Consider the following 25,926-nt stretch of genomic DNA (forward strand, 5'->3'; position numbering starts at 1 on the left):
CTGTTATTAATTATGTAATTAACCCAATTAAGTCAAGAGTGGCCAACTGGTCAACAACCCATATAGGACACTGGGTTGTGCCTTTCAAATGACCTTGAAACTGCTGAACTGAACAGCTCCCCTGCTTCAGTGGTCTGAACACAACTGTTTAAGAAGTGGATGCTCTCTCAAGGGCCAGGGAAGAGTCTTAGCAAGACATGTTCAGGCCCAGCATGTTGTTTTAGTAATCGGACGTCTCTCGCGTATGAAATTGACAATATTCTGCACATTCCTGTCAGTGCCCCATGGCTGCCAGGATTCTCAACAGCCTTTCTTAAAAGCACGAGGAGTCCCAGTCATTGCCCTGTTAACCATATCACATGATTAACTTTGCTACGTCAGTGAGGAAGATAACTTTCAAACACCCCAAGCACAGAACCCACACCAGCCCAGTGGAAGCACAACAAAAACTCACATTCTTCTTAGTCTTCATTAGTTCACTTTGTTTACTTTCTTCGAAATCAATCCAGAATTAGAAATAAAGCACAAAAAAAAAGAACATCTCATATTTACAAGTGGTTTAACATCTTAATAGTTCCATCGTCATTCCTGTGCAAAAAGAAAATGTTAGGTTATGTTTTTCAAATTAAAAACAATATTTTGGCGGAACTATACATTTTTGTAAGCATTTAACTTTATACAGATAAAGCGGAACATAAAAGGATTTAAGGCGTTAAAACAATATTAAAAATATATTTATATTTTTTTGCCTATTTCAACATCTATTGCAGTGTCACAAGAGAAGATAGAAAAATTAATGAAGAATAAAAAAGCTCTAAGCAGACACTATTAGAAGTCTTCAGGGTCATTTGTATTTTATACTTCTGAGCAGACAAGACTATGATGTATGGTGTTTCAGTAGTTTTTCCAATGTTACATCCTGTGCCTTTTCTGTAAGAAATATAGTCTATCCTCCAAACACAGACGGCATTCATTCCTAAGAGGGAACCACTTCCCTTCTCCCTGGTGATTTTTTTCTCCACAAACAAGCCAATTTATTACCCATAAAATGTCCAACCATGATCTCTAAACAAATCAATTTAAGGAGAGAAGCTCTCACTCTGCGTGTGAACTGGACGGAATCGGTATGTCACTGGCTGAAACGATGCCCTTACCAGGGAGAACTTACAAAACATAATTATACATCTACAGATCAGCCCTGGTTTTCCCAGTGAACCTGTCCAAACATTTTGCTTTCCAGAAGTGGCTCCCGTTAACTGGTTAACGATCATACGGTTTCATCACGTTTCAAGCAACACGATCCCGATGAAAGGCATTTTGTCCAAAATTAGGATCTTTGCCTCTTAAACCTACCCGTCTTTGTCGGTGTCCATTTACAGGATCAAGATACGGACTTGTGAGCCAGAAAGAAAAAAAAAACACAACAGAGAAGAATGCTTCCCCTTCTGCAAGCAGGACAAATCGCAAAGCCCTTCTGTGCTGAATAAGTATAAAACACTCATGACCCAGGAGGAAGCCATCGCTCTGAAGACAGGTTGTTTTGCATTGATCAAGTCTGGCCGAAGCCCTGTGTAACCCGTTCTAAGTAAGTGTTCCCTCTTTTTTCATCCTGTTAAATTTTTTTGTCTCCCGCACTTCATCTCTTCCCGAGATATGGGAGCCCAGGATCGGCCCAAGGCGGGCGGCGGGCGGCGTTTTTGAAACGCTAGTTGCTCTGCCACAGGCCGCCCCCTCGGCAGGCCGCGTGCCCCCAGCAGGGCCGCGTGCCATTACCGGTGCACGAACAGCAGCCGCCCAACCCCGGATCCACAAGGAGAAGGAACGGCGTGATTTTCCAAGCTTTCTTTTTTTTTGCTTTGTTTTTTGCTAGTGAGCAAAAAACAAAATTGCTGGGCATCTCCCCTCCCCCCAACAAGTCACCCAGTCAAAGTTTAAGGGTGCCCATCCAGCAAGAGAAACCCGGGGTGTGGGAAAAGTAGGGTGAAATTTAAAAAAAAGACTGCGCTGAAAAGCTTGCGACAGCTATCGGAGTCTTTGGGGACTTCAGAAATGAAACGTTCAGCTATGAGGGCAGGACTGTAAAAGCGTTCCTGGAAAGAGAAGAGGGACGTTTCTCAGGGGTGCAAACCTCCACTTCAGCAGCGATGGGCCAGCACAGTCCGAGTGCTGCACGCGTATCGGGCGAGAGAAAGAAATTGTGAGCTTCTAGGTCGTGTGTGCGACAGTAATCCAGTACTGCCGTCCGGGCGGGAGGAAAGGACTACACTTTGAATTGTGCCCGCTCCCCCATTAAAACAAAAAACATCTTGCCCCTCAAGGAATTTACCAGCTTTTAACAAATGAGCTGGGAATGAAAAAAAGCCAGTTTTAACACATCATGATTTCTTATCTTTGCAGGTCAAGCTCTGGAAGTCATGCATGGGCACATGGGCCTGCCCCCTGTACTCAGCTTACAATGACCTCCGACCTCGCCAGGACCTTTGACCTTAAACACTTCTCTAGGTCGGTGTGCCTCTAACCAGTAGGGCACGAACCCAGGGCCCGGACAGGTCTGCACACCACGTGCCCCCATCCTGCTGCGCATCGGCAGTCCCCACAGAGGGTGCGGTCAATCGCGTCACAAGCGGACTGCCTAACAGCAGCCTTGCGCTCAATTAGCAATTACATTTCACGAGAGCAGCACGTCTCTTCCTTTTTTTAAATCACGATGATCAAAAACGCCATCTAGCAAGTCTGTTAAATGCAGCAACAACAACAACAACAAAAAAGAAGACCACTACCATACCACCCAGTCTTCCAGAACTGCTCCAGGAGAGTTCAAGGAGCTGAGAAGAGACCTATTCCATGCAGAATGCGAAAATAAGAGTGGAGCGTGGGGTGGGGGAGAAAAAAAAAAACACGTCTCACCAATCGACCTCCAAAACGTGCTCTCGGAGGACCCTGCCGCAGTCTACAGCCACGTCGGCACCTGGGAGAAAGCTGCTGAGAGCTCTTTCAGTACAGACGACTACTACCGTCCAAATCGCCCCCTGGCTACCCAGTACTCTTGTCAGTCTGCCCAGGCAGAGGGGGGCGACGCTGGTGCTGGCCTTCCACTCCTCTCTGAGCTGCCGATTCGCGCCGCCTGCGGCCAGAAGTGCTTGTTGCTGGTTTAAGGGGAGACTCTCTGTTGACGGCCCCTCCCCCCACCAGGGCCCAGCCAGCTTCTGGGGCTCCCATGACGGGCGGACACCCGGGCTGAGGGGGTGTACCCTCGCTCAGCGTCCCATCCCCCTTTACCCCTCCTGTTTTTCTCTGGCGTGGGCGCGGGCAGAGTGCGCGGCGGCGGCCAGACCACAGCACGGGGGCGCAGGGGGGGGGGGCCGGGCAGGAGGGGTGGGGAGGCCGGCCGCGCGGGCTGGCGGGCGGGCGGGCGGGCGATCGGTCACTCGTGGACGTCCCAGATCTCGGACAGCAGCGGGGGCAGCTTCTTGTCCTGGAGGCGCAGAGCGAAGACCTGCTCCGAGTGCACGCTGCTGAGGGTCCGCAGGCTCACCAGCTTCATCAGCATGCGGGGAAACATCAGGTGGTCCTGCAGGGGCCGGAAAGGTACAAACCGTCACGAGGGTCTGAGCGACGGGCTCGTGGCGGGGCGAGAGAATGAAATTGGGAGTCTCTAGCTTGCGCGCGCGACAGTAATCCAGTACTGCCATTGGGCTACACTTCGAGAAATCCCGACATGTGCACGAATGGGCAAAACCAGTCCCTCAAATCAATAAGTGAAGCAATCGGGCGTACACAGTTTCCCGCTCCCTGCGAGATTTCCTTACGGGCTAAAAAGGAAAAAAAAAGTCAATGGCCACTTCGCCGGCGTGGGATCGTCGCCAGGGAAACTTCGGAATTCTGCATTTTATCGGGAGGGACGGGGCGAGTTGGAGCCGATCCGAGGAGCGTGTCCGACTGCTCTTCCCGTGGATGGGACGCCAGGAGAAAAGGACGCGTTGGCTTTTCCGAAGCATGAGCTCGCTGCCCCATCACGGTGTCGCCTCTTATCCATTGACAACTCACGGAGAACTTACGGCTACCCAGCAGGCTCTTATAGGACCACTCTCAGAAGATCACAGATGTTTTCTACACGTTTCACCTTATTTTCTAAGAAATCGGTGCTCTGAATCGATCGCGCAGAATAGACAGGTCTTGCCTCAGCCCATATTTTAACCGGAGCCTTGCAAGGGCGGCTGACAGCACTTCACCTTGCTGCTGCCTCTCAAGGCGGTGATGGCCCCCTCTTCCCACCCACAGCTCACATCTGCCCAGAGCCCTCTTTTTTTCTTTCATCTGAAGACAACGCAGTTCTGCGAACTGGAGACTGGAGGGACATGCAAAGTCCGGAAACGCAGCGAAGGTTACGGAGGCGGAAGAGGATTCTGGCTCCCGCTTCTTTTGCGTAGACAGCTTTGTGACGTCTGCCTTTTACGAACGTGTGTGCGACGCTGAAATGTTATTTTTTTGCAGAACGCTCCCCCAAGCGCAAGATCACTTAATTCTTTACAGAAAAAATCGCCTCAAGCAAACCTCACATAGGAAGGTCATATCCGCAGAGCTGGTGCTGTACTCCTCATCCTGAAATGACTTTTGTCCTGCGTCTTCTGTGCAGGACAGCATGGGGGTTCGAGAGGAACTACGATTTCTCCTACCTCCCAAAGGCGCGCTGGCCTGGTTTGGTCCCTGAACTATCTCGGCTCCCTTGAAACACAACGACATGCCGCCCGGAGGGGGAACAGTCACGCCTTGGGCCTTGTGCCCCAGTCTCCTGGGATCAATTCCGGCTAGTCGTGCCCTTGGCCGGGATAGGCGGCTCTTCTGCTATTCCGACCACGGACGGGCAGAGCAAATAAAAAAAAAACACTGGCGGCCACTTACGTTGGGTCTCTTTATCCTGATGTACGAATGAAGTGCGTCTACGTAGGGCTGCTGCAGCCTCTCCACCAAATCGTGGTCTTGGACATTCGGCCGGTCTGGAAAAATGAAAGGGATGCCTTTAAGAACAAAGGAGGCAGGATCTGAAGAACAGTCAGATCTGTGCTTTTGCGGTGTTTGGTGGATCTGAATGCTGGCGAGGGCCAGTGATCAGTATAAGGGTTATCGCCGAGCTGGGGTTAACATGAGGGTTATGAACGGCCTAAGACTAGGGTTAAGGTCACTGTTAAGAGTCACAGTAAGGTGTGGCCAGTCTTAGTCCTAGGACTCGGGCCAGACTAAGGCTAGAGGAAGGAAATCAAACACATTCAAGTGCTCGTACCTGCAGAGAAGATGTTGATTGCGATCAGCAGCGCGTATTCTGCTTCGTCGAGGTGCAGGTCATTCATCCCCTTGGAGAACTCGAAAATGGGGTTGATGAACTCAAACTGTAGGCCTGGGAACAGACCGGGACGAGACCCATCAACGTGACGGAATTCAGAACTCGGACAGGGAGAGTGGATCATCATAAACCCCCTACCCACACGCCCGACGGACGATTCTTTCATTTTTGAATAACCACACAGGACGAGGACAAGCCCCCCACCAAAACATCTTTCCACACACCTATAGAGAGGCTCACACAGCCTCTACAATTTGCAGGGGAGTAACTAGAAGGGACACCCCAAAGCCTATTAATCTGGGTAGATAAAGGAATGAGCTACTGACACCAAAGTACCGCGTGAAATTAAAGTGGAGGGCAGCAGTGAGAAGGACCGCCTGGCACTCTGGATTTGAAACTGGATGGTTGTGGGTTCGAATCTCAGAGGAGATACTGCTGCTGTACCCTTCAGCAAGGTAAGGAAAATTCACACCTGCAAATAAGAGGTGCTTTGGACAAAAGCATAAACCAAATGAAATATTCTGAAATAAGAAGTCTTCTACAGGACTGAGTGCCCCTGGTTTCTGTAGCCTTGAGCAGACAGAGTGGCCCTGACGGGGATGCAGAGTGCAGGGGCATCACAGATTAACCCCACGAATAAACCCGGCAAAGAAAAAACCACTTTAACCTGCTTTCGCGAAATCCTCCTTGTTGTAACTGAAGTCTTTCAGAAAGGTGATGCTCTCGATGGCTGGGTTGTACCTCCTGGAGGTCTCCAGGAGCATGATCTGCAAGACGAATCGGATTTTAATCGACGGGAAGGGAACCAGAGGAACAGCTCCCATTCCAGGAGACACAGAGCTAAACAAGCTCTCCCTCCCGGCACACTCTTCCATGCTTTCCACACGGCTTGAGCAGCTAAATCTTTGAACATCTTCTCACCTGTATCTCCATCAAATAGCCCACACTGACAGTGCTATCTTTCTGCGGAGCTTCATCCTCTCGCACAATCCTACAATCTTTAAAACAGTGCCCCTTTCTTCCAAGGCGAACAATGTTACAACCCACAGCTCAAGGTGGCTAAGGAATGCATTACTTTTCTTCACAGTTCTTAGACAAAAGCTGAAGCAGCATTAATGGCTAAAACCTCCTATTCGGTACATAGAAGGCTTCAGCTCTTGCAGGCTACAGTGGCCCCTCCCAGAGCGAGCCCTGGCGCGTACCTCGATGGTGGAGGTCTTCAGCAGAGCGATCTGGTCCTCCCGGGTCAGCTCCAGGAAGCCCGGCAGCTGCTTGGCGAAGTCCACGATCTCCTGCACCGACATGATGGCCAGCTCGGTGAAGTGGGCGAAGCGCTGCTGGCGCACCTCGCGGTTCAGCGGGTCCTGGTTCTGGGGCCACGGCTGTCCCGGGACACGCAAGAGCCATGGGGTCAGAGGCCGAGACGCACGGGGTGGGGGGGGGGGGGGGGCTTGAAAGCTCGAGAGAACGAGGCCCGTGATCCTTGTCCAACAGCGGCTGGACAACATAATCTTCGTTTCACGAAAGAAGCTACTGTCAAGCGCCAAACGTTTCAAAATCTTAATTTAGGAGTCCCTACAGGCAATTCATTTTGTTTATTACTGGAACATAAGGCACTTGATTCTCCTTTGTCCATCTCAGGGTGGCGGAAAACGCCATTTTTAGAATATGTTGGTCACACAGCACTGCCAAATGAAGGTTTTGCAGATGCTTTTTTAGGAGCTCCTTCCTATACAAGGGCTGCTGGAGCGAGTTGTGGGACGTCACGGACCCCGACCTCAAGCCCTCTAGTGCCAGCAGGTGATTGGCACGTTCGATAGGACCGAGCTCCCCCCTCCACCTCCCCGAGCTCTCCTGTAGGATCCTGCAGGAGGCTGCAGACTCAACCCATTCTGAAGCTTGTACAATCATCTAGGTGATGCTACACATTGGTGGTGGTAGTGGGATTCCCTATTACTTTTAGTAAAGTGCTTTGAATCAAGCGTCCAGAACATCGCTCTACAAGTGTAATGATGATGATTATTATAAGTAAACTGCAACAGCGCACCGGATCTGAACTTCATGGGGATGCATGGGAAATGGGGTTCCTATTGAAAGCTTCTCACAACTCCCATGACCAGCCAGCCCCCCCCTGTACTCACTGTGACTTTGGGCCGGTCGATGAAGGATCGCTTGTTGCACTGTTTCTGCACGGCCACAAGCTTCTCGATCATCTCCAGCTGCTCCGGTGCCAACTTGGGGGGCTCCGTCCAGGGGGCGGGGGCCTGCGGGGCGGCGGCCGTGCGGACCGACTCGTCCTCGTGCTGCTTCTTCATCTTCTTCAGCCGGATCTGCTCCTCGGACAGCACGCCTGCGTTCCGCAAGGAGGTCAAACAGGTCGACGAGTGACAACCTGAGCCACCGGGGCAGTAAACGACTCTCAAAGCGACCGGGTCTTCCAGTCTATCCACTCCCACTGGCCCCCAGCCCCTCCCCATTGCCCCCAGTCTGCACCAGCTCCTCCCTCTGCCCCCAGCCCACTCCTGCCCTTCCCACTTCCCCCAACCCCTCCCAGCCTGCTCCAACCCCTCCCACTACCCCCAGCCCCTCCCAGCCTGCTCCAACCCCTCCCACTGCCCCCAGCCCCTCCCAGCTCCCCCCACTGCCCCCAGCCCCTCCCAGCCTGTTCCAACCCCTCCCACTACCCCCCAGCCCCTCCCAGCCTGCTCCAACCTCTCCCACTACCCCCCCCCAGCTCCAGCCCCTCCCACTGCCCCTTGCCCCTCCCAGCCTGCTCCAGCCCCTTCAACTGCCCCCAGCCCCTCCCAGTCTGCTCCAGCCCCCCCCACTGCCCCCAGCCCCTCCCAGTCTGCTCCAGCCCCTCCCAGCCCGGCCACTCACACTGCTCCAGCCCCTCCCAGCCTGCTCCAGCCCCTCCCACTGCCCCCAGCCCCTCCCAGTCTGCTCCAGCTCCCCCCACTGCCCCCAGCCCCTCCCAGCCCGCCCACTCACACTGCTCCAGCCCCTCCCACTGCCCCCAGCCCCTCCCAGCCCGCCCACTCACACTGCTCCAGCCCCTCCCACTGCCCCCAGCCCCTCCCAGCCCGCCCACTCACACTGCTCCAGCCCCCCCCAGCCTGCTCCAGCCCCTCCCACTGCCCCCAGCCCCTCCCAGCCTGCCCACTCACACTGCTCCAGCCCCTCCCAGCCTGCTCCAGCCCCTCCCACTGCCCCCAGCCCCTCCCAGCCTGCCCACTCACACTGCTCCAGCCCCTCCCAGCCTGCTCCAGCCCCTCCCACTGCCCCCAGCCCCTCCCAGCCCGCCCACTCACACTGCTCCAGCATGCCCGCCTCGCGACACTTGCGCAGGCGGCACTCCTGGCACTTGCGGCGCATGTACATGTCCATCTCGCACTTGCCGCCGTTCTTGCAGGCGTACTGCGCGCTCTTGATCACGCTGCGGCGGAAGAAGCCCTTGCAGCCCTCGCAGCTCAGCACGTTGTAGTGGAAGCCCGAGGCCTTGTCGCCGCACACGCTGCACACCTCGTTCCCCAGCATCTTGGGGGCAGGGCCCTTCTTCCTCTTCACCGGCTGCTGCTCTGCTCAGGGGGGGGGGGGGGGGGGGGGGAGAAATTTAGTGCACAGCTGCTCTCGAGAAAGAGGAGGAGTCTTTCCCCAGCGTCTCCCGTTACTTGTGGATGACGTTACTTCTGACATCGAAAGAGTAACATAATCCTTACTGTACACAGTCAGTTTACACACTTAAGGTAAAAAAAAACTGTGAATGAAAATTTAAAACATTACCCCCCCCACCCCCACCAAAGTCTTTTTAAAAAAGCAAACTTACAGTCACAAGTGACTTGCAGGAGGGAGAAATAAGCAAGAAATTACATTCATCTAATGAGCGCTGTGAAGGAAAACATGACCTCTGGTAAGAAGTAATCCATAACTTTCACAAGTTACAGATTTTTCTTAACCCTAACCTTTTCAAGCTGAATTCTTGTTTTACACGTTTTGGAAGCCCCGTGCCCTCGGGTCGGGCCTGGTGCGCTCAGCTCTACGCGCTGCGACACAGGGGAGAGCGCGGGGCGCGGACAGGCGCTGGCCCTCCTGCAGCCCAGCCCAAAGGCCAACCCCTGCAGCAGCCCATGGCTCGCAGGCTGCAGGCCACCTACCTGGGCTCGCCGCCAGTGCGTCGGCAGCCGCGTCCATGGGCAGCTGGCAGCTCAGGTCCGGGGTGCCCGGCTCGCTCTTGTGGCCCCGAGCGGGCGGCCCGGGGCGAGGGGGGGGCAGCCCGATCTGCTGGGGGTCATGGCCGCCCTCGGTCACCAGGCTGCTGCTCGTCTCCTCCGCGCTGCTGCAGTCCAGGAGCAGCTCTGGCGACGGGGGGAACACTCTGCCATCGCCTGCAACAGGGCACATGGGGGAGCGGGGGTGCTGAGAACAGGCATGGCGCTCGACACTGGGAAGGGTCCGGCCCCAGAGGACTGGGGACGGGGGACGGAGCGAGAGGACATAGGACGGCGGAAATGGTCCCGCGCGAGGGACGGTCCAGAGCGAGGGGACAGGGGGACGTGGCTCCAGCCCGGCGTGAGAGGACAGGGGGGAAAGGGGGACGTGGCTCCGGCCCGGCGCGAGGGGACAGCGGGACGGTCCAGAGTGAGGGAACAGGGGGACAGTAGGGACGGTCCAGAGCGAGGGAACAGGAGGACGTGGCTCCGGCCCGGCGCGAGGGGACAGGGGGACAGCAGGGACGGTCCAGCCCGGCACGAGAGGACAGGGGGAAAGGGGGACGTGGCTCCGGCCCGGTGCGAGGGGACAGGGGGACGGCAGGGACGGTCCAGCCCGGCACGAGAGGACAGGGGAAAAGGGGGACGTGGCTCCGGCCCGGCGCGAGGAGGAATGCTCACATCGTCAACAGGTGACAGATTGGAAGACCGAGGACAGAAAAAAAGAGTGAGACCTCCAGAACCACAGCACTGGGAGTAAAAACTACAACCACACAAAACCCAACGGAGGACCAACCTGCTAACCCAGGGCTGCGCAGCTATCCCCAGAATCCTGTGTGAACCAGGATACGAGCCCGTGCCTCCCCCAGAGAAACAGCCGCACAGCTGTCTGGTCACAAAAACACGACTTCTCCAAAAGAAGAAATATGGACACTCACTTAAAATACCCACATCTACCAGTACTACACTCTACCCAACGAGTCTGCAGGCAGTTCTAGGAGAAAGAGTACTTACAGAGAGCGAACCACAGAGGAAGAGAGACATCCTTCGAGAGAAAACAGCGCTTGGGTATGGCGTTTAACCTCATGTGAGCAAAGAAACAACCGAAACAAAGCACCCCCTAACCCTCTTGGCTGTTTACTGACTCCGGGCCAAGGCAGGCCTCCTCAGTGCTGACTCACAGTCACATGCAGCTCCTTTCACAGAAGCTCCTAGACAGCACTGGGGAAAAGGTCAGTGAGAGCAGCTCTGAGCAGAGCCCCACAGGCCAGCAGGCCCTGGTCCCCCCCTCCTCTGGCCCATCCGGGGGCAGAGAAGCCCAACGCTGGCACGCTGGGGTCTCGGCTCAGGAGCTCAGGCTCAGGACAAGCCAGCTACCCCTCCCACCCCCTCCGCTAACTCGTGCTGCGCTTTTGATGGCGAGAACGGGCTGCAGGAGACGGGGGGGGCAGTTCGGCCCACCTTGCTCGAATCTAAAATGATCGGTCAGCCGTGACTTAATGGCGCCCAGGAGGTTTGGGCCTCAAGCTTGTGGCTGGGAATCCCGATCCAAAACTGTTCCAGGTACCTGACAGGCCCCCGTCACAGGATAAACAGACGGGCTGGTTACCAACGCGAGGAATGCGGATGCCTCTTGCTCCTTCAGTGGTTAGTAAATCAAACGACAGGAGGGTCTCATCCAGCCACTTCCTGGGAGCGGCCAGGGAACCGGCTTCTGCCGTGTGGGTGGGCTCTTCGGAGTCAATCTCTTGTTCTCTGTACTGAACGCATTCCCCTTCGATTTCCTGCTGTGATCCTGCGTCCTTCTTTGACTACCGAGGGCAAAGCTGCCCCCCTGGGCCGAACCCGTCTACAGCCCCTGGGAACACCAGCTGGAGGAGCACGGCGCGCGGTCTTTCGCCGATCCCGACAGCGGCCCCAGCCAGTCCCACGCTCTCTCACACATTGCAAAATGTTTGCTTACCTCATGTCAGCCCTCCCCTCTCCTCCTTTGTCCAAACTACGCGCCCCGCAAGGGACACCCAGCGCAGGGGGGCGGGGGGGCTCCCCTTAGGCCGGCGCAGCGATCGGACATTTCAAGAACAAACGCAGCTTTGTGAACGAGCCCTCAGCAGTGCCCAGGCTTAAATGTCAGGACCAAAACAAAAAAAAGTTTCCCGTTTTAAGAGGGGAATTTTCCTTGCTCTCACAGGTGCAAGCCACAGAAAGACAAGAAAATCCCCGTCCAGCCTAAACTCTCAAAACAGGAAGCGGGTAAGCTTGTGTTGATGCACAACAAACTTGGCAGCATGTGGCGCCGTGGGTGTCCGACCACATCGACCCCTCTTACTGCCAAAGTGCAGTCGCTCCTGTCCGCCACCAGGTGGCGACAGCGCCAAGCAAGGACAAGAGGTCAGCGAGGCAATTCAAGGACCGTGCTGGCTGACACGTAAAATACTTAATTGCTGGAGTTTCGTTTACCTTCATTGCTAGCCACTCAGTTAAACCAGTGAACCCGACTGTGAACAACTACAGGTGCCTGTCCACAAAGGACTATTCCAAACCTTTACGAATAAGAAGAATTTATTCAACCTGGTACAAGCTGCCACGCATGTTTCTTAAACTGTTATCTAAAGGATAACCAGTGTCAGCCCAGTGTACTGTCCACCTGGAGTTTGAAAATGCAGAATGATAGGGACTGCTGGAGCAGAACTCATCTCAAAATCTTATACAACAAACGTACAATACTTGTGCATATCTAATGAAGTCACAATTCTAGCGCCCTTCCATCTTAAGTCTGACATTTCTGCAGTGTGGGAAGGTCTGAGCAGGTCCACAGTCCTTTGCAGTCCTCCGAATAGCAGGGCAGTAGGGGAAAGATCAGGGCAGTAGAGGAAAGGTCGCGTCTGTTTGCTGTCATCATGGACTGACAGCCCTTTACAACCCACACGCTCCCTCTTCCTGCTGTGCCCCCTACCAATCCAGCCTGTAACCTAGCTAGGCTTGCCTTCACATCAATAAGGATATGGCTTTATCTAAAGTATGCTGTCGCTAAGAACAGCCAGGAATTTTTACTGCAAGGACCTGCTCAGGTGAATGAACCTTTGCTCCAGAGGGCTCTAGAGAAAGCCTGGAGGTGCAGACCAAATCCCTCGAGACCAGAGCAGATGCCCAGTGAAGGTTTTTACCATCGCCCACAGCAACAGCGTATCTTCTAGTTCAGCAGTCAAGGGTACCGCTTCCGAGACCTCCCAGAATTCCTGCCCGCAGACAACGCCTTTTCCTTACGAGCTTTTCATGTCAAACAAGGCACAGGAATGAGTCACTTTCAAGTTAAGCAGCACTGTGGGTTTTTTTTTTTACTCCAATTAGTAATGTGATAATACTCAATCAGCCGGGCACTATCACAGACTTTGCCAGATCTGTACCTGACAGTACCTGGTGCGCTGAATCATTGACTCCAAGCAAACTGAAATTTTTTCCGCAGGTACATTTTTTTGTAAAGTTCTGGTTGCACAGACTAAAAACTGACCCCCCTGCAAACTTTATTTTCTAGTGAAAGGCTTGAAGGAGCACCTCACCTCTAACAAAAAGTACATTTTATTCAAATGACTGAAGGCAGGCGAAATCAGGTGGGATTGTTTTGGGCGGCCTGGTGTTTCTGCAGGTACCATGAAATAAAGCATTCTTATAGAAATATAATGTTTTAATAGCAGAAGCCTCGGATGGAGGGACTGAGCTCTGCGAATATCAGAAGAATTGACTTTTAAACCACACGGCAAGCACAGTGAATTGAGAAGACAGAAATTAAGTCGAAACACGGGGCATCTCGAATTTTAAAAAAAACAGCAGCTGTTGTAATTTATGTTTGTGAGAAAACACGACTGGGACTCCTCTGGGGACATCGTACCTCCTGAACATCTGTTTTTTTATTAGTTCGCTCTCTTTTAGCTCCAGTTTCTGTGGCCTTGTGTGTGAATGGGCCCTCAGGGTACAGTACGCTGTGCCATGCCAGTAAGAAACTGACTGCGTGAGAGGATGATAAACCTCATTACAGCTTCCTATAACCTCACTGCTTCCACAACGCAATGCGTTTAGGCGTGGAGAGTGGGAATTGGATTGTGCCCACTTGTTAAACACGCAAATCAGCAGCAGAGAAACACTATGGGGGAAGACAGGCCTGTTGGGCTAAAAGCCTGTTGAGAAAATGAACGTCTAGAGCCTGTGAAACACCACCCGTGTCCAAGCTAAATTCACCAAACCCTTTAACCGCACAAAAAAGGGAACGCGTTTAAAATAAATACGCAAATACCGTACTGTGACGCAAGGGCAGAACAAGAAGTGGAGAAAACACGAGTGAGTGAGTCCTCATAGCGCTTCACATCCGAGACTTGGGAGCTCTAGAATAACCACAGCCGCCGTTTGCCACAAGAAAAGTAGAAAAAAGTCAGAGTAAGGAAAACAATACTCTCCCCCATCGTCAAATGCAGTTTGTATTGGTTACTACCGAGAGTGACGCTTTGCCCTTCCGGTTGTCCCAGAACAGGAGGAAAGTATCCCAGATTCCCGCTTTGGCCGAAACAAAGGGGCTTTTCTCACGCGCTGCCGGCCTGGCCTGGCCGCCATGGCGACGGAGAGCCACAGGCCCGCGAGGCGGGAGCGGCCCAGCGCTGGGACCAGCTCCCCAGACTGGGGAAAGTGTGGGGCGATCTGGGAGGTAGGGAGGGGCAAGGCAGTGAGACTGGCCAGGCTGGAGCTCCACACGTAGAGGCCAACAGAGCCACACAGACGCCAAGGCGCCGGCACTCCACGCTGCTGAGCACGGCGACAACATGCAAACTCCACACCAAAGGAGCACAGTACTACCACACCGCCCACCCCCCACACACCACCCACCCTGCTGCAACACAGGACCGAGGTCTGGTAGCGACACGAGCGAGAGACTCTCTGTGGTCATTAAAAATCCCAGGGCGTTTCTCGAAAAGAGTAGGGGTGTAACCCCAGCGTCCTGGCCAGATTTCCCATTGGCCCTGACCAATCATGGCCTCCTAATAATCCCCATCTATGAATTGGCTACATTACTCTCTGCTCTCCTCCCCACTGAGAGCTGGTGTGTGGGGAGCGTTCTGGCGCACTATGACTGCCGTCGCATCATCCAGGTGGGGCTGCACACTGGTGGGGGTGGAGGGGATCCCCATTACCTGTAAAGCACTTTGAGTGGAGTGTCCAGAAAAGCGCTATATAAGTGTAAGCAATTATTATTATTATTCTCTTTCAGGATGTCACACTGAGGATTTGCTAGGAACACGTTCTAAGCGCACCACATCATTCTGGAAAATGCGAGTGGGTGGGGCTGCTCTTCCTCTCTGCGAACCGTGGGCAGTTGAGCTTCCGATGGCTTAGAACTTCTCTGCATGAGCGAAGGGTACAGAGAAAGGGGGGTTTTGCTTTATTGATTAAAAAAAAAGGTCACCGCCTACTGATGGAGACCGAATCTTCCTGGTTACAAACACAACCCAACACTGACCGATGCTAAGAAATCGCTGGTCTTGTACTCTTGTTATCGCAATGGATTTTAAACACCATTCCCCCTACTGTTTATTCAGGGTCACTGGCTGATTGACTGTTCTTATAACAATCTCAGGAGTCCACATTCCTAACCGGCCAGTCGATGCACGCATTATCATTGGCCAAGCACCAATAAGTACAATGTAAACGTGAAACTTTGGTCTTTAGCATGCCTGACAAGCTGGGACGGTATTAATTCTATGTTGGAAAGAAAAATTAAACCCTTGATTTAGTCTGTCCCGGCTCCGCTTCACCTACAAATTCAGCCTCACGAAAAAACTTTGCTGCAGTGCCGATAGTCCACTCGGGATTCTTACGCAGGAGGAAAGGGAGAGCAGGCAGAGAGGAAATCTTGAAAAAGAAAAGTCTGTGGATGTGGTTACTGGGGATGAAACTGCATAAAGGCCCTGTGGACTTGGGTTCAGTGGGGATCTTGGGAACTGATTTAAATCCAGTGTAAATCCGTTATGTAATTAGGCTCCAGGCTAGGCCAGGAGAGTTGAACATTCCTGCTGCTCGGCTCTCCAAACACCCTCCACCCCCGCGGCTTCTCCCCCGAGCTCTCAAGCCGATCGGAAATCTGGACCATCTGGAAACATGAACGTTTGTCCTGTCCCCCACGGAGGCTGAAGAGAGCCCAGTCGGTCCCAGGAGGCCGATGTCTGGTGCATGCTCGGTTCACAGCGCCAGACTGTTCCTCTCTCTGCTCCAAGCCCTTCAACGTGCTACAGTACATCTGGATCAGCTGCTTTCCACCCAACGTCGCACACCAGCTTTGCAATTTGCGAATGGCAGAGATCCTGATCTATTCCCGTAACCTATCGGCATCATCATCAGCATCACCTGGACCAGCGGGGTACGGCTTAACCGAAACATTTAATTCTTGAAGGCGCCTGCGCGATTTGGGGGAAAAAACCCCAACAAATCTCAGCCTCGCTCTTTCCATCATGACCCGATCAGCAGTGAGATCCTATGGCAGGAATGCCAGGGGCGGATTCATGGAGCGTGAGCTCTTGACTCTGTGCTCGCGGGGACAGCTGAAAATTTTACAACATCTTTTGGACAGGGTGAAAACTCCCCCTTAAGAGCGATTTCAGGCACATCGATAATAGCTGTTCACAAGGTCTGATCGCTGCCAGGAACATAGGACAGCTGACTTTACTCATTTACTGTGCACAGGACTTTATCATCCCAGCAAAAGTTCGACTCACGAGTATACAAATCAAAGTCTTTTGATTTAAAGGCAGTCTGTATCCCAGTGGGCACAGAATCAGGCGGTCACCCCCAAAGATTTGTGTCCCACAAAAACGAATAGTCTCTCTTCCTTACCGTGACCAACATCAGCGATATTAGTCGCAGACAGTGCGGACATCTTCTGCACAGCAGCTTGTCATAACGAAATCACTCCTCCACCTGGAGCAGGGAAGACAAACAAAAGGGTTACCGCTGGAAACGCGGGGAAATAATCCTATGACCTTTCACCTCTGGAGCAAGAAGTCGAACAAAATGCACAGTGTTCCTTTGGCAGCCTAAAGAGGGAGATCTTCCATGCCACAGAAGTGAGGTTAAAAAAAATAAAAGCCTTTGCAATACACAATGCAATTAAAGCTCCTAAATGACTCGCTGTGCAGAAAGCGACACTCCTTTCAGAAGAGTAAGGAAACTAGCTGGGAATTACTGCAACACGCTCAAAACCAGCTCGGGAACTTTCTAAAGCAAGTCCGCGCCACAGGCTTCCGAGAAATGGGCGTGAAAAACCGTGAAGGACGGGGTGTTACTGGAGAGCAGACAGAGGGACCCCAGGAGTTTCTCTTGCCCACTTCCTCCTGGGCGTCTTTTCTGGACCCTGGCGGCAGTGCGGATGTGAGCCCCACCCGCGCTGCGGTAGTGAAAGTGAAGAAGGCCCCGTTTTCGGGGGTGGGGGTGGGGGAACAGGCCAGGTTTCCTTCTTCTTTCTCCCCCGTCCTCCTGCTGACGGGTGCGAAACGCCGCCGGCGCCGTGGCGCCTCCCAGACGGCGGCCTGCGAACGGGGCAAAGCTTTCCGCGCGGAGAAGGACAACTGTCAACTCGGCGTTCCTCTTTCTTCAATTCTTAGGTGCTACCCTGGCAGATTTACGAGGGAGGGCGGGTCTCCTTTGGGAGACGAGAGGACTCTGGAGCACCCACACAACCGCGAGCACCATGCAAACTCCACACAGACGGAGCCCCAGCCCGGAATCAGAAGCAGGACCCAAGATTTGCGAGGTGGCAGGGCTGCCACACCCACCTTGCCTCTAAGACACCCCCTAAATGCACAAAATCCGGACAAACGTGTAGCACTATTACACTGTACATGTTTAACATAACCTTTTTTAGCTCTAAAGTCCGGCGATTTGCCCCCAACTGGATCTGAACACCACACAGAGGACACCGCAGCTGGTCCAAAAACAAACACCCCGATATCAGCCGACTCCATTTCGGTGCTTAAAGAACGTGGGAGAGCAGCAAAGGGGTTCTCTCACACCCAGCGGGGAGCCGTGCCGGGGACCAACGCCAGTTACACGCCACGTTCTTGCACAGCAGAGCTCCACGACTGCAGAGAGACAGAAGATGGCTGTGGGTCCCCGAAGCATGTCCTCCTAGCTGCACACGGTGCCCCCCATTACTTCCTCACAAGCCTCCCCCCGAGCCCAACGACACGACTGGTTTCAGTACAAACGCGCAGCACAGCCCCCTGTTCGGCCACAGAGCTCCCACAACAGAGACAGGCCCAGTGCCCTGGCGGGTTCGAAGCCAGGTACGTCAAACAGAACCGTGAATACCTGGACCTCGAGCCTGATGTCCATGAGGTCCGAAATTAGAATTAGAATTTATATTATCTTCCCGCACAAGCGCGTCAACATACTCCCATGAGCACTTAACACAATTCTGTGCATTCCTAAGTAGGAGACAATGCGTCTCCAATGAACATTTTGAATGTTAACTGTATAACCATGCTCCGAAAGTCTCCAGAAGCCCCGACAATGGAAACGGGGTTGTTCTGCTGTCTGAACACCTTTTACTTTAAGGGCTCGGATCAAAACGGAGAGTTCTCCCAAGGTTTCATAGGTCAGTATACGTGGTGGACACCTTTGCCTTTCAGGGTATGATTGCAGAGGAAGGGCAGACTTGTTTTTCACCTCTTCAAACAACTTATCCAATTCAGTTATTTCTCGGAGATCCTGATTCTCAAGCACAGTACCACTGGTATTCCCCAATCACTGTTGGATTTGCACAGTTGGCTCAGCTACCAAGTCTTTCATGCCATGATGATTGCTTACATTCAGTTTATCATCGTATTCCGTACCGTGTAATATTCTTCCATTTCCCTGAAAAACCAATAAACAGATTGAACACAAAAGAAAAATCGGCCCTACTACTTATCTAGAGGGAAAGCAATCAAGAGTGTGCCTTCATGTCTGACAGGGGCTTAACTATTAGGACTGCAGAAACAGGGAGGTTCAGGACAAAAAGTAGAAACAACCAGTTTAAAAAAAAGACCTATTATGTAGAGTTCACTCATTTTTAGTCTCTTCTTCTGTCCTCGCCACCATTTTTTTTTTTTGCTGACCCCCAGTCTCTGCAAAACAAGGATCCTGCCTCTCCTCTCCACACAGGGCCCTTTAACTGGTCTGCTGCCAGAGTCTGTCACCGAATCGCATGTGTGTGTGTGGCGGGCGGGGGGGGGGGGGGGGGGGAGATTATTGACCCAGACATCCCATCTCTCACTGTGTACAGGTGGGAGTCCAAAGGTCCAGACGATATTGAAGAGTGTACAGAACACCACGCTGCACACTTGAATCAATTTCAATATAAAAAAAAACAGAACACTTGCACTGACCCTGCAGAAAATGCTCTGTGGCACTATCCATTCATTGCCCTGGGGGGTGACGCGTCAACAGCTCTGCTCCTCATTTACACTTTGTCATAACTTTAGGGCAGCTCCACACCCCACTATTGAACATGGCCAGCTGGTCACCTGCACCCCCTATATTGTAAATGGCCAGCTGGTCAATTTAAGATGAGGTCTCTAGAAATTGAGCTGAAACTACAAATCACAATTGCCCGAAGCACCTCACTTGTGGTTTCATATCACAACATACTCCACGCTCTATAGATTTTCCCTCCTCAAAGCAGGGCGCTTCAGATTGTGACCAGATTTGATAGCGTTATCTCAGTGACCCCCTAATGTCCCCAAGCAGCCCACCATGAGCCTTTGAGCACAGAACCATTACCAAAATATTTGCTTGAAGAAAAAAAAAAAAAGAGTTAACTCTACTCCCACAGAGACAGACCAGCTCCAGTGAGGGGGGCTGTTTTTAACTGTACAGCTCTTTCACCAACAATATGCCACAGTAAAAGCCACCTTTCATAGTACTGGTATACAACAGAATGGAACTCGGGTGTGAGGAAGCGGTATGTTTTTGGGCAAAGAATTCCCAGTTTATATCCCCGTGACAGAAAAGACAAACATCCTGCCGGAGAGGTAGGAGTGGAGAGCGTTAGTTGACCTGAACTTGCTCCTTTACAACTGCACACTGAAAAGCAAAAAGAGAAGGAGAGTTTGGCTCTTCAGCCTGCTCCAGGTGCGAAGAAGCCTCAAGAAGCTGAAACTTTGCTTTTTTTATTCCTACTTTCCACCTTTATTTGCACATCTGACCAGACCTACCAACACCTGGCTCTCCAAATTGAACGGCAGACTTACAAACTCAGAGTGGGATAAAAAAAAACCCACAGAATAACTTACAGTCCCCGTGTACAGCCTTCCAGAGAGCTTTTATGTTATTTTAAGCGCTATGTTTGTCTCAGTCACTAGGTCTTGTTTTTGTGCACGAAAGGGAGAAAAGTAGCTATTTTAATGGTGGGAGGGAGAAAAAAAAAGAATGAAGCGGTATTGCACCTACCTCTGTAATTACGCCTTTGTTTTGTGTGTGCCAGAGATTCTTTCACTGTTTACTGTGCATAATCATGTCAACAGCTCCCCGGAACCGTGTCTTTGTGCCTTAACCCCTTCCTATCCACAGAGTGTCAGCACTGCCACAGTTTTTTTTAGAAAAAGGGTGGAACAGGGTGTCTCAGCTGCCTCCAGGCCTGCGGGTTTCTCTGCGCCGGGACGGGAGGTTTCCCAGGGTTCGGTCTCGGCGCGTCTGTCCACAGCTTCTGGCTGGAGCTCGCCCAGTCTGCCTCTCAAGGCTGTTCTCTTGGTCCTGTAGAACAGAGAACGTGCGAGAGAGAGAGTGAGAGAGAGAGAGGGGTTACTGCCGGTCGTTCACACTGCTGTCAGACTCCCGCAGGGCCCTGCTCGAGCCTTTTCCTGTTCGACAGTCCGCGCCGCTTTCCGAGTTCATCGCCACGGCTCATCGTGCCCTCTGCTCTCTACCTGCTGCCCATCTGCGTTTTACTGCCCTTTATTCCTCGAGAGGCCTGTTCTTGCGAGTGAGGGGGCGGGACCATACCAGTTAGACCCCTGCTATCTGGCTGCTGCACCAGCGCCGACCCGGGCCTGCTCTCGCCAGCGGTCCGCAAAAACCAAAAATATATATATACGGTCCAGGTGGGGAGCTGCGTCAGCACGCGTAGGCTGCAAAGGAACAAGAACTTTTTTCAGCATGGAATAAACCTAAGAAAGAAAACAACCTCCTTCAGGTGTGAGGTCCACACCTGAAGAAGGCTCCAGGGCTGAAACGTTGCGTTTTCTTTCTTCTTCTTTTCAGCGTGGAATAAACCTGTTACTTGTTCCTTTGCATATATATATATACGGTAGCCCTGAAAGAAAACAGGCGGCCAGCGAGTACGGCGACTCCTACGAACGCCCCCAACTGGAGCACACAAATCAAACGTGAAGCACTATGGAGGGGAAAAAAAAAAAAAGATTTCAGACGGGCAAGTCTTACACTTCAGAAGGGCCGCCAGTTTCAACCACTGGACCACCACAGGGGACCCAGCAGAGGGTCACAACACAGTCAAATTCCACCAACTTCTCTCTCCTTCTCGATCTCCTTATTTGCATTCTTCTTTTGCATTCACAGAAGCATATTTGCCTTTCTGGTTAAGGAGCACGTTCTGTGTATGAGCTGTGGGGGTGGGGTCTGCTCCCCTTGTGACAGGCACCTCCATTGCATCACAGCGGGCACGGCTCCGGCTCATCGCTCAGCTGGGCACGGGGGTCTGCAGGCCAGTGCCACACACCCAGGCTGCTCCCTGCCAGTTCGACTCTGGGGATCGAGTGGAGGGAGCAGCCTGAAGCAGGAAGCACGCCGGCTGTGACAAACGCGCAGATGTTGCACTGCTTATTTTGGAAACAGCGTGCAACCACCCGACACGCACGCTCGCACAACACGTGCGCGCGCGCACACACACTGCGCACGCTAGCTCCCAGCGGGCTTTCCAACACGCTGTCACGACGAGAGAATCAGAACCAGCCCTCCGCTCTCCTGAGTTCAGGTGACCCACGTCTGCCGCTTACCCAGAAGATAAATATTTCCATGGGGATACAGGCCCGGCCCCGAGCCCCGAGAAAACCTACAGTACAATCCCCAGCGCACGCCCCACTTCTGAGTCATGATGCAGCCCTGTGGTGGGCAGCCCTAATTAGTCATGTCCACTGCATCGCCTTGGCTCTTCAGAAGGTGGGATAAAACGGCCAAATAACTCTCAGACAACGGGCTTGATTCAGCAGGCCAGGATGACCTGGAGTAACCCTGGCTCCCAGCTCTCGCCAAGTCCAGCGCTCTGCGTGGCTTATCTTTCAGTAATCACCGCGGCCCGGCGGATTGGTGCGCCCGGATTCGGGCCCACCACCAGAGGAAAACAGAGAAGGAGATCCGGCGCAAAGGCGGCGAGGGCTGCGCGGCCTGCCTTCTGCTCAAAGGCCCCGGAAAAGCACCCACTCCGTCGGAAGCGACGAGGGGCGGGGGGGGAGCGGATCGCGTCTTTTAAAGCCGACGTCCACGGCTGCTCTCCGCCAGGCCGTTCTCTGCTGTCCCGGGAAACCCCAAGAGAAGGCAGGCGCTGAAGCTCCCCTCTTCTCCCCCAACAGGACGAAAACCCCAGGCCACCCGGTGAACCCTAAAAACCCGTCAGGCGGCGCAAGCCTATGGAGGAAAGCTGTCCCCAAACAACAGCACCACAAAAGACACAGCGGCGCACAAGGGGAAGGGACTTGGCAGGGTCTCGGCACCCCGACTCCAGCTGGAAGGCACGGCGGGTAACGAGACCACAAAAAGAGCCGATGAATTCAGAATGGGGCACAGCCACATCCATTCGCACACATTTAGGCACCTGGGAACTGCCCAAGGGGATAACCTGGTGCCCCCACCCGGGAGTCGAACCCGCAACCTTCCGGTTCGGAGTCCAGAAAGTCCAATTAAGTGCAGCTTAATTTCGCCAAAGGCTTTCAAAGTCAGTAGCCCCCTCCACCTGGAGCGAAAAACCTCTGGCAAGCTCTCCCACCTCAAGCTTGGCGCGTTATTTCAGAAAATCACAGCGGCGGCGCTTGGAAACCCCCGAGAGCCGCCCTCGGCACTCGATGGGTGCTGCCTGGGGCTCAGATCTGGCAGGCCGCCCGCCCGCCTGCTGCACGAGCCTTAGCCCGGCTCTGCCCCCCCCTCCCCCCGGCAGTCTCGCTCCCCGCTGGGATGAAAGGTTACAGCAGGGGGTCTTGTGATGACACCGGAGACCCCCATCAGCTTTTTTTTTTTGGGGGGTGGGGGGCGGGCTCACTGCCTGAGCCAATGCCCTCAGCCACGCCGGGTATCACATCTCACAACACTGGGGCATGGGCACGGCACCATTTAAAGCTCTTTACAGGTCATGGGGATCCCCTCCACCACCACCACCAGTGTGCAGCCCCACCTGGATGATGCGCCAGTCCTCTCCCCACACACCAGCTCTCAGTGGGGAGGAGAGCAGAGTGATGAAGCCAGTTCAGAGATGGGGGTTATTAGGAGGCCATGATGGGTAAAGGCCAGGGGGGAAATTTGACCAGGACACCATGGTAACACCCCTACTCTTCTCGAGAGACACCCTGGGATTTTTAATGACCACAGAGAGTCAGGACCTCGGTTGTACGTCTCATCCGAAGGACGGCACCTTTTTACAGTATAGTGTTCCCATCACTATACTGGAGCATTAGGACCCACACAGACACACCCCCCCAGGACAGGACACCAGCCCATCACAGGACACTCACAGACGCACACCCTCTGGACAGGACACCAGCCCATCACAGGACACTCGCAGACACACACCCCCTCTGGACAGGACACCAGCCCATCACAGGACTCACAGACACACACCCCCAGGACAGGACACCAGCCCATCACAGGACTCACAGACAGACACCCCCAGGACAGGACACCAGTCCATCACAGGACACTCACAGACACACACCCCCAGGACAGGACACCAGTCCATCACAGGACACTCACAGACACACACCCCCTCTGGACAGGACACCAGTCCATCACAGGACACTCACAGACACACACCCCCTCTGGACAGGACACCAGTCCATCACAGGACTCACAGACACACACCCCCAGGACAGGACACCAGCCCATCACAGGACTCACAGACACACACCCCCAGGACAGGACACCAGCCCATCACAGGACTCAGACACACACCCCCTCTGGACAGGACACCAGCCCATCACAGGACACTCGCAGACACACACCCCCAGGACAGGACACCAGCCCATCACAGGACACTCGCAGACGCACACCCCCTCTGGACAGGACACCAGCCCATCAAAGGACACTCGCAGACACACACCCCCAGGGCAGGACACCAGTCCATCACAGGACACTCGCAGACACACACCCCCAGGACAGGACACCAGTCCATCACAGGACACTCGCAGACGCACACCCCCAGGACAGGACACCAGTCCATCACAGGACACTCACAGACACACACCCCCTCTGGACAGGACACCAGCCCATCACAGGACACTCACAAACACAGACCAGTAAGTCTTTGGACTGTGGGAGGAAACTGGAGCACCAGGAAGAAATCCACATGAACACGTGGAGAACATGCAAACTCCACACAGACATCACCCCAGGAACTGAACCCAGGCCCCAGTGCTGGAAGGTAGCAATGCTCACCACGACGCTGCCATAATATTGCTCAAGTTTTATACTATAAAAAATAAGTAGGTAAATATTTGGAGAGTCTCATAGCTACCAAATCAGCCTTTATAACCCATCCAATATATTTATCTTCCAGTCAGGTGTCAGTGTCCTTTCTGGCTTTTCTTTTGTCAGGTGGGTGATAAAAGTTGTAGGTTTGGTTCATTAAAATTGATTTTTTTTTTTTAAGTGCACAAAGTCGTGGCGAGGATCTCATCACGTCCTGGGTGGTAACAACTAGATCTCGAGTTTACACGGCAAACAGGACAGAACTCCGGAATCTCATTTCATTCCCGGCCGCTTTCCGACGAACCCCAGAACAACAGGCAGGACAGGCGGGACACTGGGAGACAGGGTCGGGTCTTACAGCTAAACCCCCAAGTACGGGACTGATCGAAACTGGCAGAAGTCGAAACGCCACCACTTCGGGACCGAACACGCTCCGTTTCGCGAGCAGAAAGAGAGAGCTCGCTTACTTTGCTCACGATTCAGAAGAAAGTCCACAAGGAGACGCCGAAAATGACGCCGCTGGTCCGGGGCTCGTCTAGTCCGACATCGTGAGAACTTCGGCTACAGACAGTGCGTCCTGTGCCGTGCCTGACCGGTCCCGAGTGCGTGATCGTGCCTGAACCTTGTCCTGAGCGCCGCAGGCTTGTATGCAGTCGGATCCGTGACCGAGAGAAACGAGGGCTGGCTACGACATCGCGCCGTGTGAACTTCACACGCTCCTGGTCTGCCCGGTTTGTTTACTTGTTGCGAGCAGGACGTTTCGTGACGGAGGACCAGGGGTCGCCGGGGTCTGACAGTTTCAGCTGCGTCTGAGGCTGTGTAGGTGCTTCACGGGAAGCTGACGGTGAATATTAATTTCGCGAAACGTACCTAAAACACCCCCTCTCCCTTCCTCTTCCTCCTCCTCCTCCTCCTCCTCCTCACTCTGCCAAGTTTCCCACGTCCTCCCGGCCACGCACGCACACGTAAAGCAGGATAAAGCCCTCTGGTAGCCGTCCATTAAGCGGAATAAAACACAGCCGAAATCCCGGAGCCGCGACAGAAATGACTAAAGCGAGGATTGGACACAGTCCGCTGTCAGCTTGTACCGGGAGCCCACCGGTTTAACGTCATCAAAGCGAGCAAGAGCTGGACACAACAACAACAACAACAAAAGAAGAAGAAGAAAAAACCCTGCCGGCTTTCAGGAAAGAGGAGAGGAGGACGACAGGCAGCCCAGCTCCTTACCTGCCCCACTGGCAGAGTCGGCAGCGCAGGCGGCTGGTCGGGACATCTTGCAATCAGGTGCCTCCGGGCGGAAACAGGAAGGAGAGGATGGGAACACGCCGAGCAGGGCCCACTTTACTTGGGGGGGGGGGAAGAGAGAAATAAAACGACACACAGCGGGCGCACACGCACACACAGCTGGGAACTTAAAGAAAAAAAAAGTGCTGTTGCCTGGGCGAAGTGACGTCACGCAGGCAGGCAGGCCGAGCGAGCGAGCGAGTCACATGCCTGAGCCCCACGCGCGCGCGCGCGCGCGCCGGCTTCGCCCCAGCTGTGCGTGCGCGTGCGCGGAGGGAGGGGGGGGGGTTCCGCGGCGGCGCGGGCACGCGCGGCGGCAGCATTTGCTCTCGCGCGCGCTGCTGCCGAGGCTGCGAGCCACCGCGGCACGTGCGCAGGGACCAT

General features: G+C 53.7%; 1 protein-coding gene across 6 annotated transcripts; it reads right to left on the reverse strand.

Moving 5' to 3' along the window:
* Positions 1 to 455: 455 nt before the first annotated feature.
* On the reverse strand, positions 456 to 25,806 carry nr1h3 (nuclear receptor subfamily 1, group H, member 3). Of its 6 annotated transcripts, none has more exons than XM_088611703.1 (11): positions 25,486 to 25,806; positions 20,207 to 20,322; positions 16,426 to 16,509; positions 9,496 to 9,726; positions 8,653 to 8,919; positions 7,483 to 7,691; positions 6,544 to 6,723; positions 6,009 to 6,108; positions 5,282 to 5,395; positions 4,903 to 4,997; positions 456 to 3,571 (listed from the first exon to the last, which is right to left on the reverse strand). In XM_088611703.1, the coding sequence occupies exons 3-11, from the start codon at positions 16,466 to 16,468 to the stop codon at positions 3,425 to 3,427; spliced, it is 1,386 nt and encodes a 461-aa protein (XP_088467829.1). In that variant the 5' UTR covers positions 16,469 to 16,509; positions 20,207 to 20,322; positions 25,486 to 25,806; the 3' UTR covers positions 456 to 3,424. The 6 variants fall into 6 exon arrangements, with proteins under 6 accessions (XP_088467829.1, XP_088467826.1, XP_088467828.1 ...); XM_088611700.1 differs by having other exon boundaries at positions 20,020 to 20,322; XM_088611702.1 differs by lacking the exon at positions 25,486 to 25,806 and adding an exon at positions 25,129 to 25,479 and having other exon boundaries at positions 20,020 to 20,322.
* Positions 25,807 to 25,926: the final 120 nt, after the last annotated feature.

The sequence above is a fragment of the Lepisosteus platostomus genome, chromosome 18 (assembly GCF_059453375.1).
Source record: "Lepisosteus platostomus isolate fLepPlt1 chromosome 18, fLepPlt1.hap1, whole genome shotgun sequence".
NCBI lineage: Eukaryota > Metazoa > Chordata > Actinopteri > Semionotiformes > Lepisosteidae > Lepisosteus > Lepisosteus platostomus.

What these genes read in the sequence shown, in the direction of transcription:
- nr1h3 (XM_088611698.1), bottom strand. Translation starts at nt 10,636, where the DNA reads ATGAGGTTAAACGCCATACCCAAGCGCTGTTTTCTCTCGAAGGATGTC. An exon ending in GGCGGGCATGCTGGAGCAGT is followed by an intron (nt 7,692 to 8,652) that starts GTGAGTGGGCGG and finishes TGCGGAACGCAG; the next exon opens with GCGTGCTGTCCGAGGAGCAG. An exon ending in GGAGGATTTCGCGAAAGCAG is followed by an intron (nt 5,396 to 6,008) that starts GTTAAAGTGGTT and finishes GTCTGTTCCCAG; the next exon opens with GCCTACAGTTTGAGTTCATC.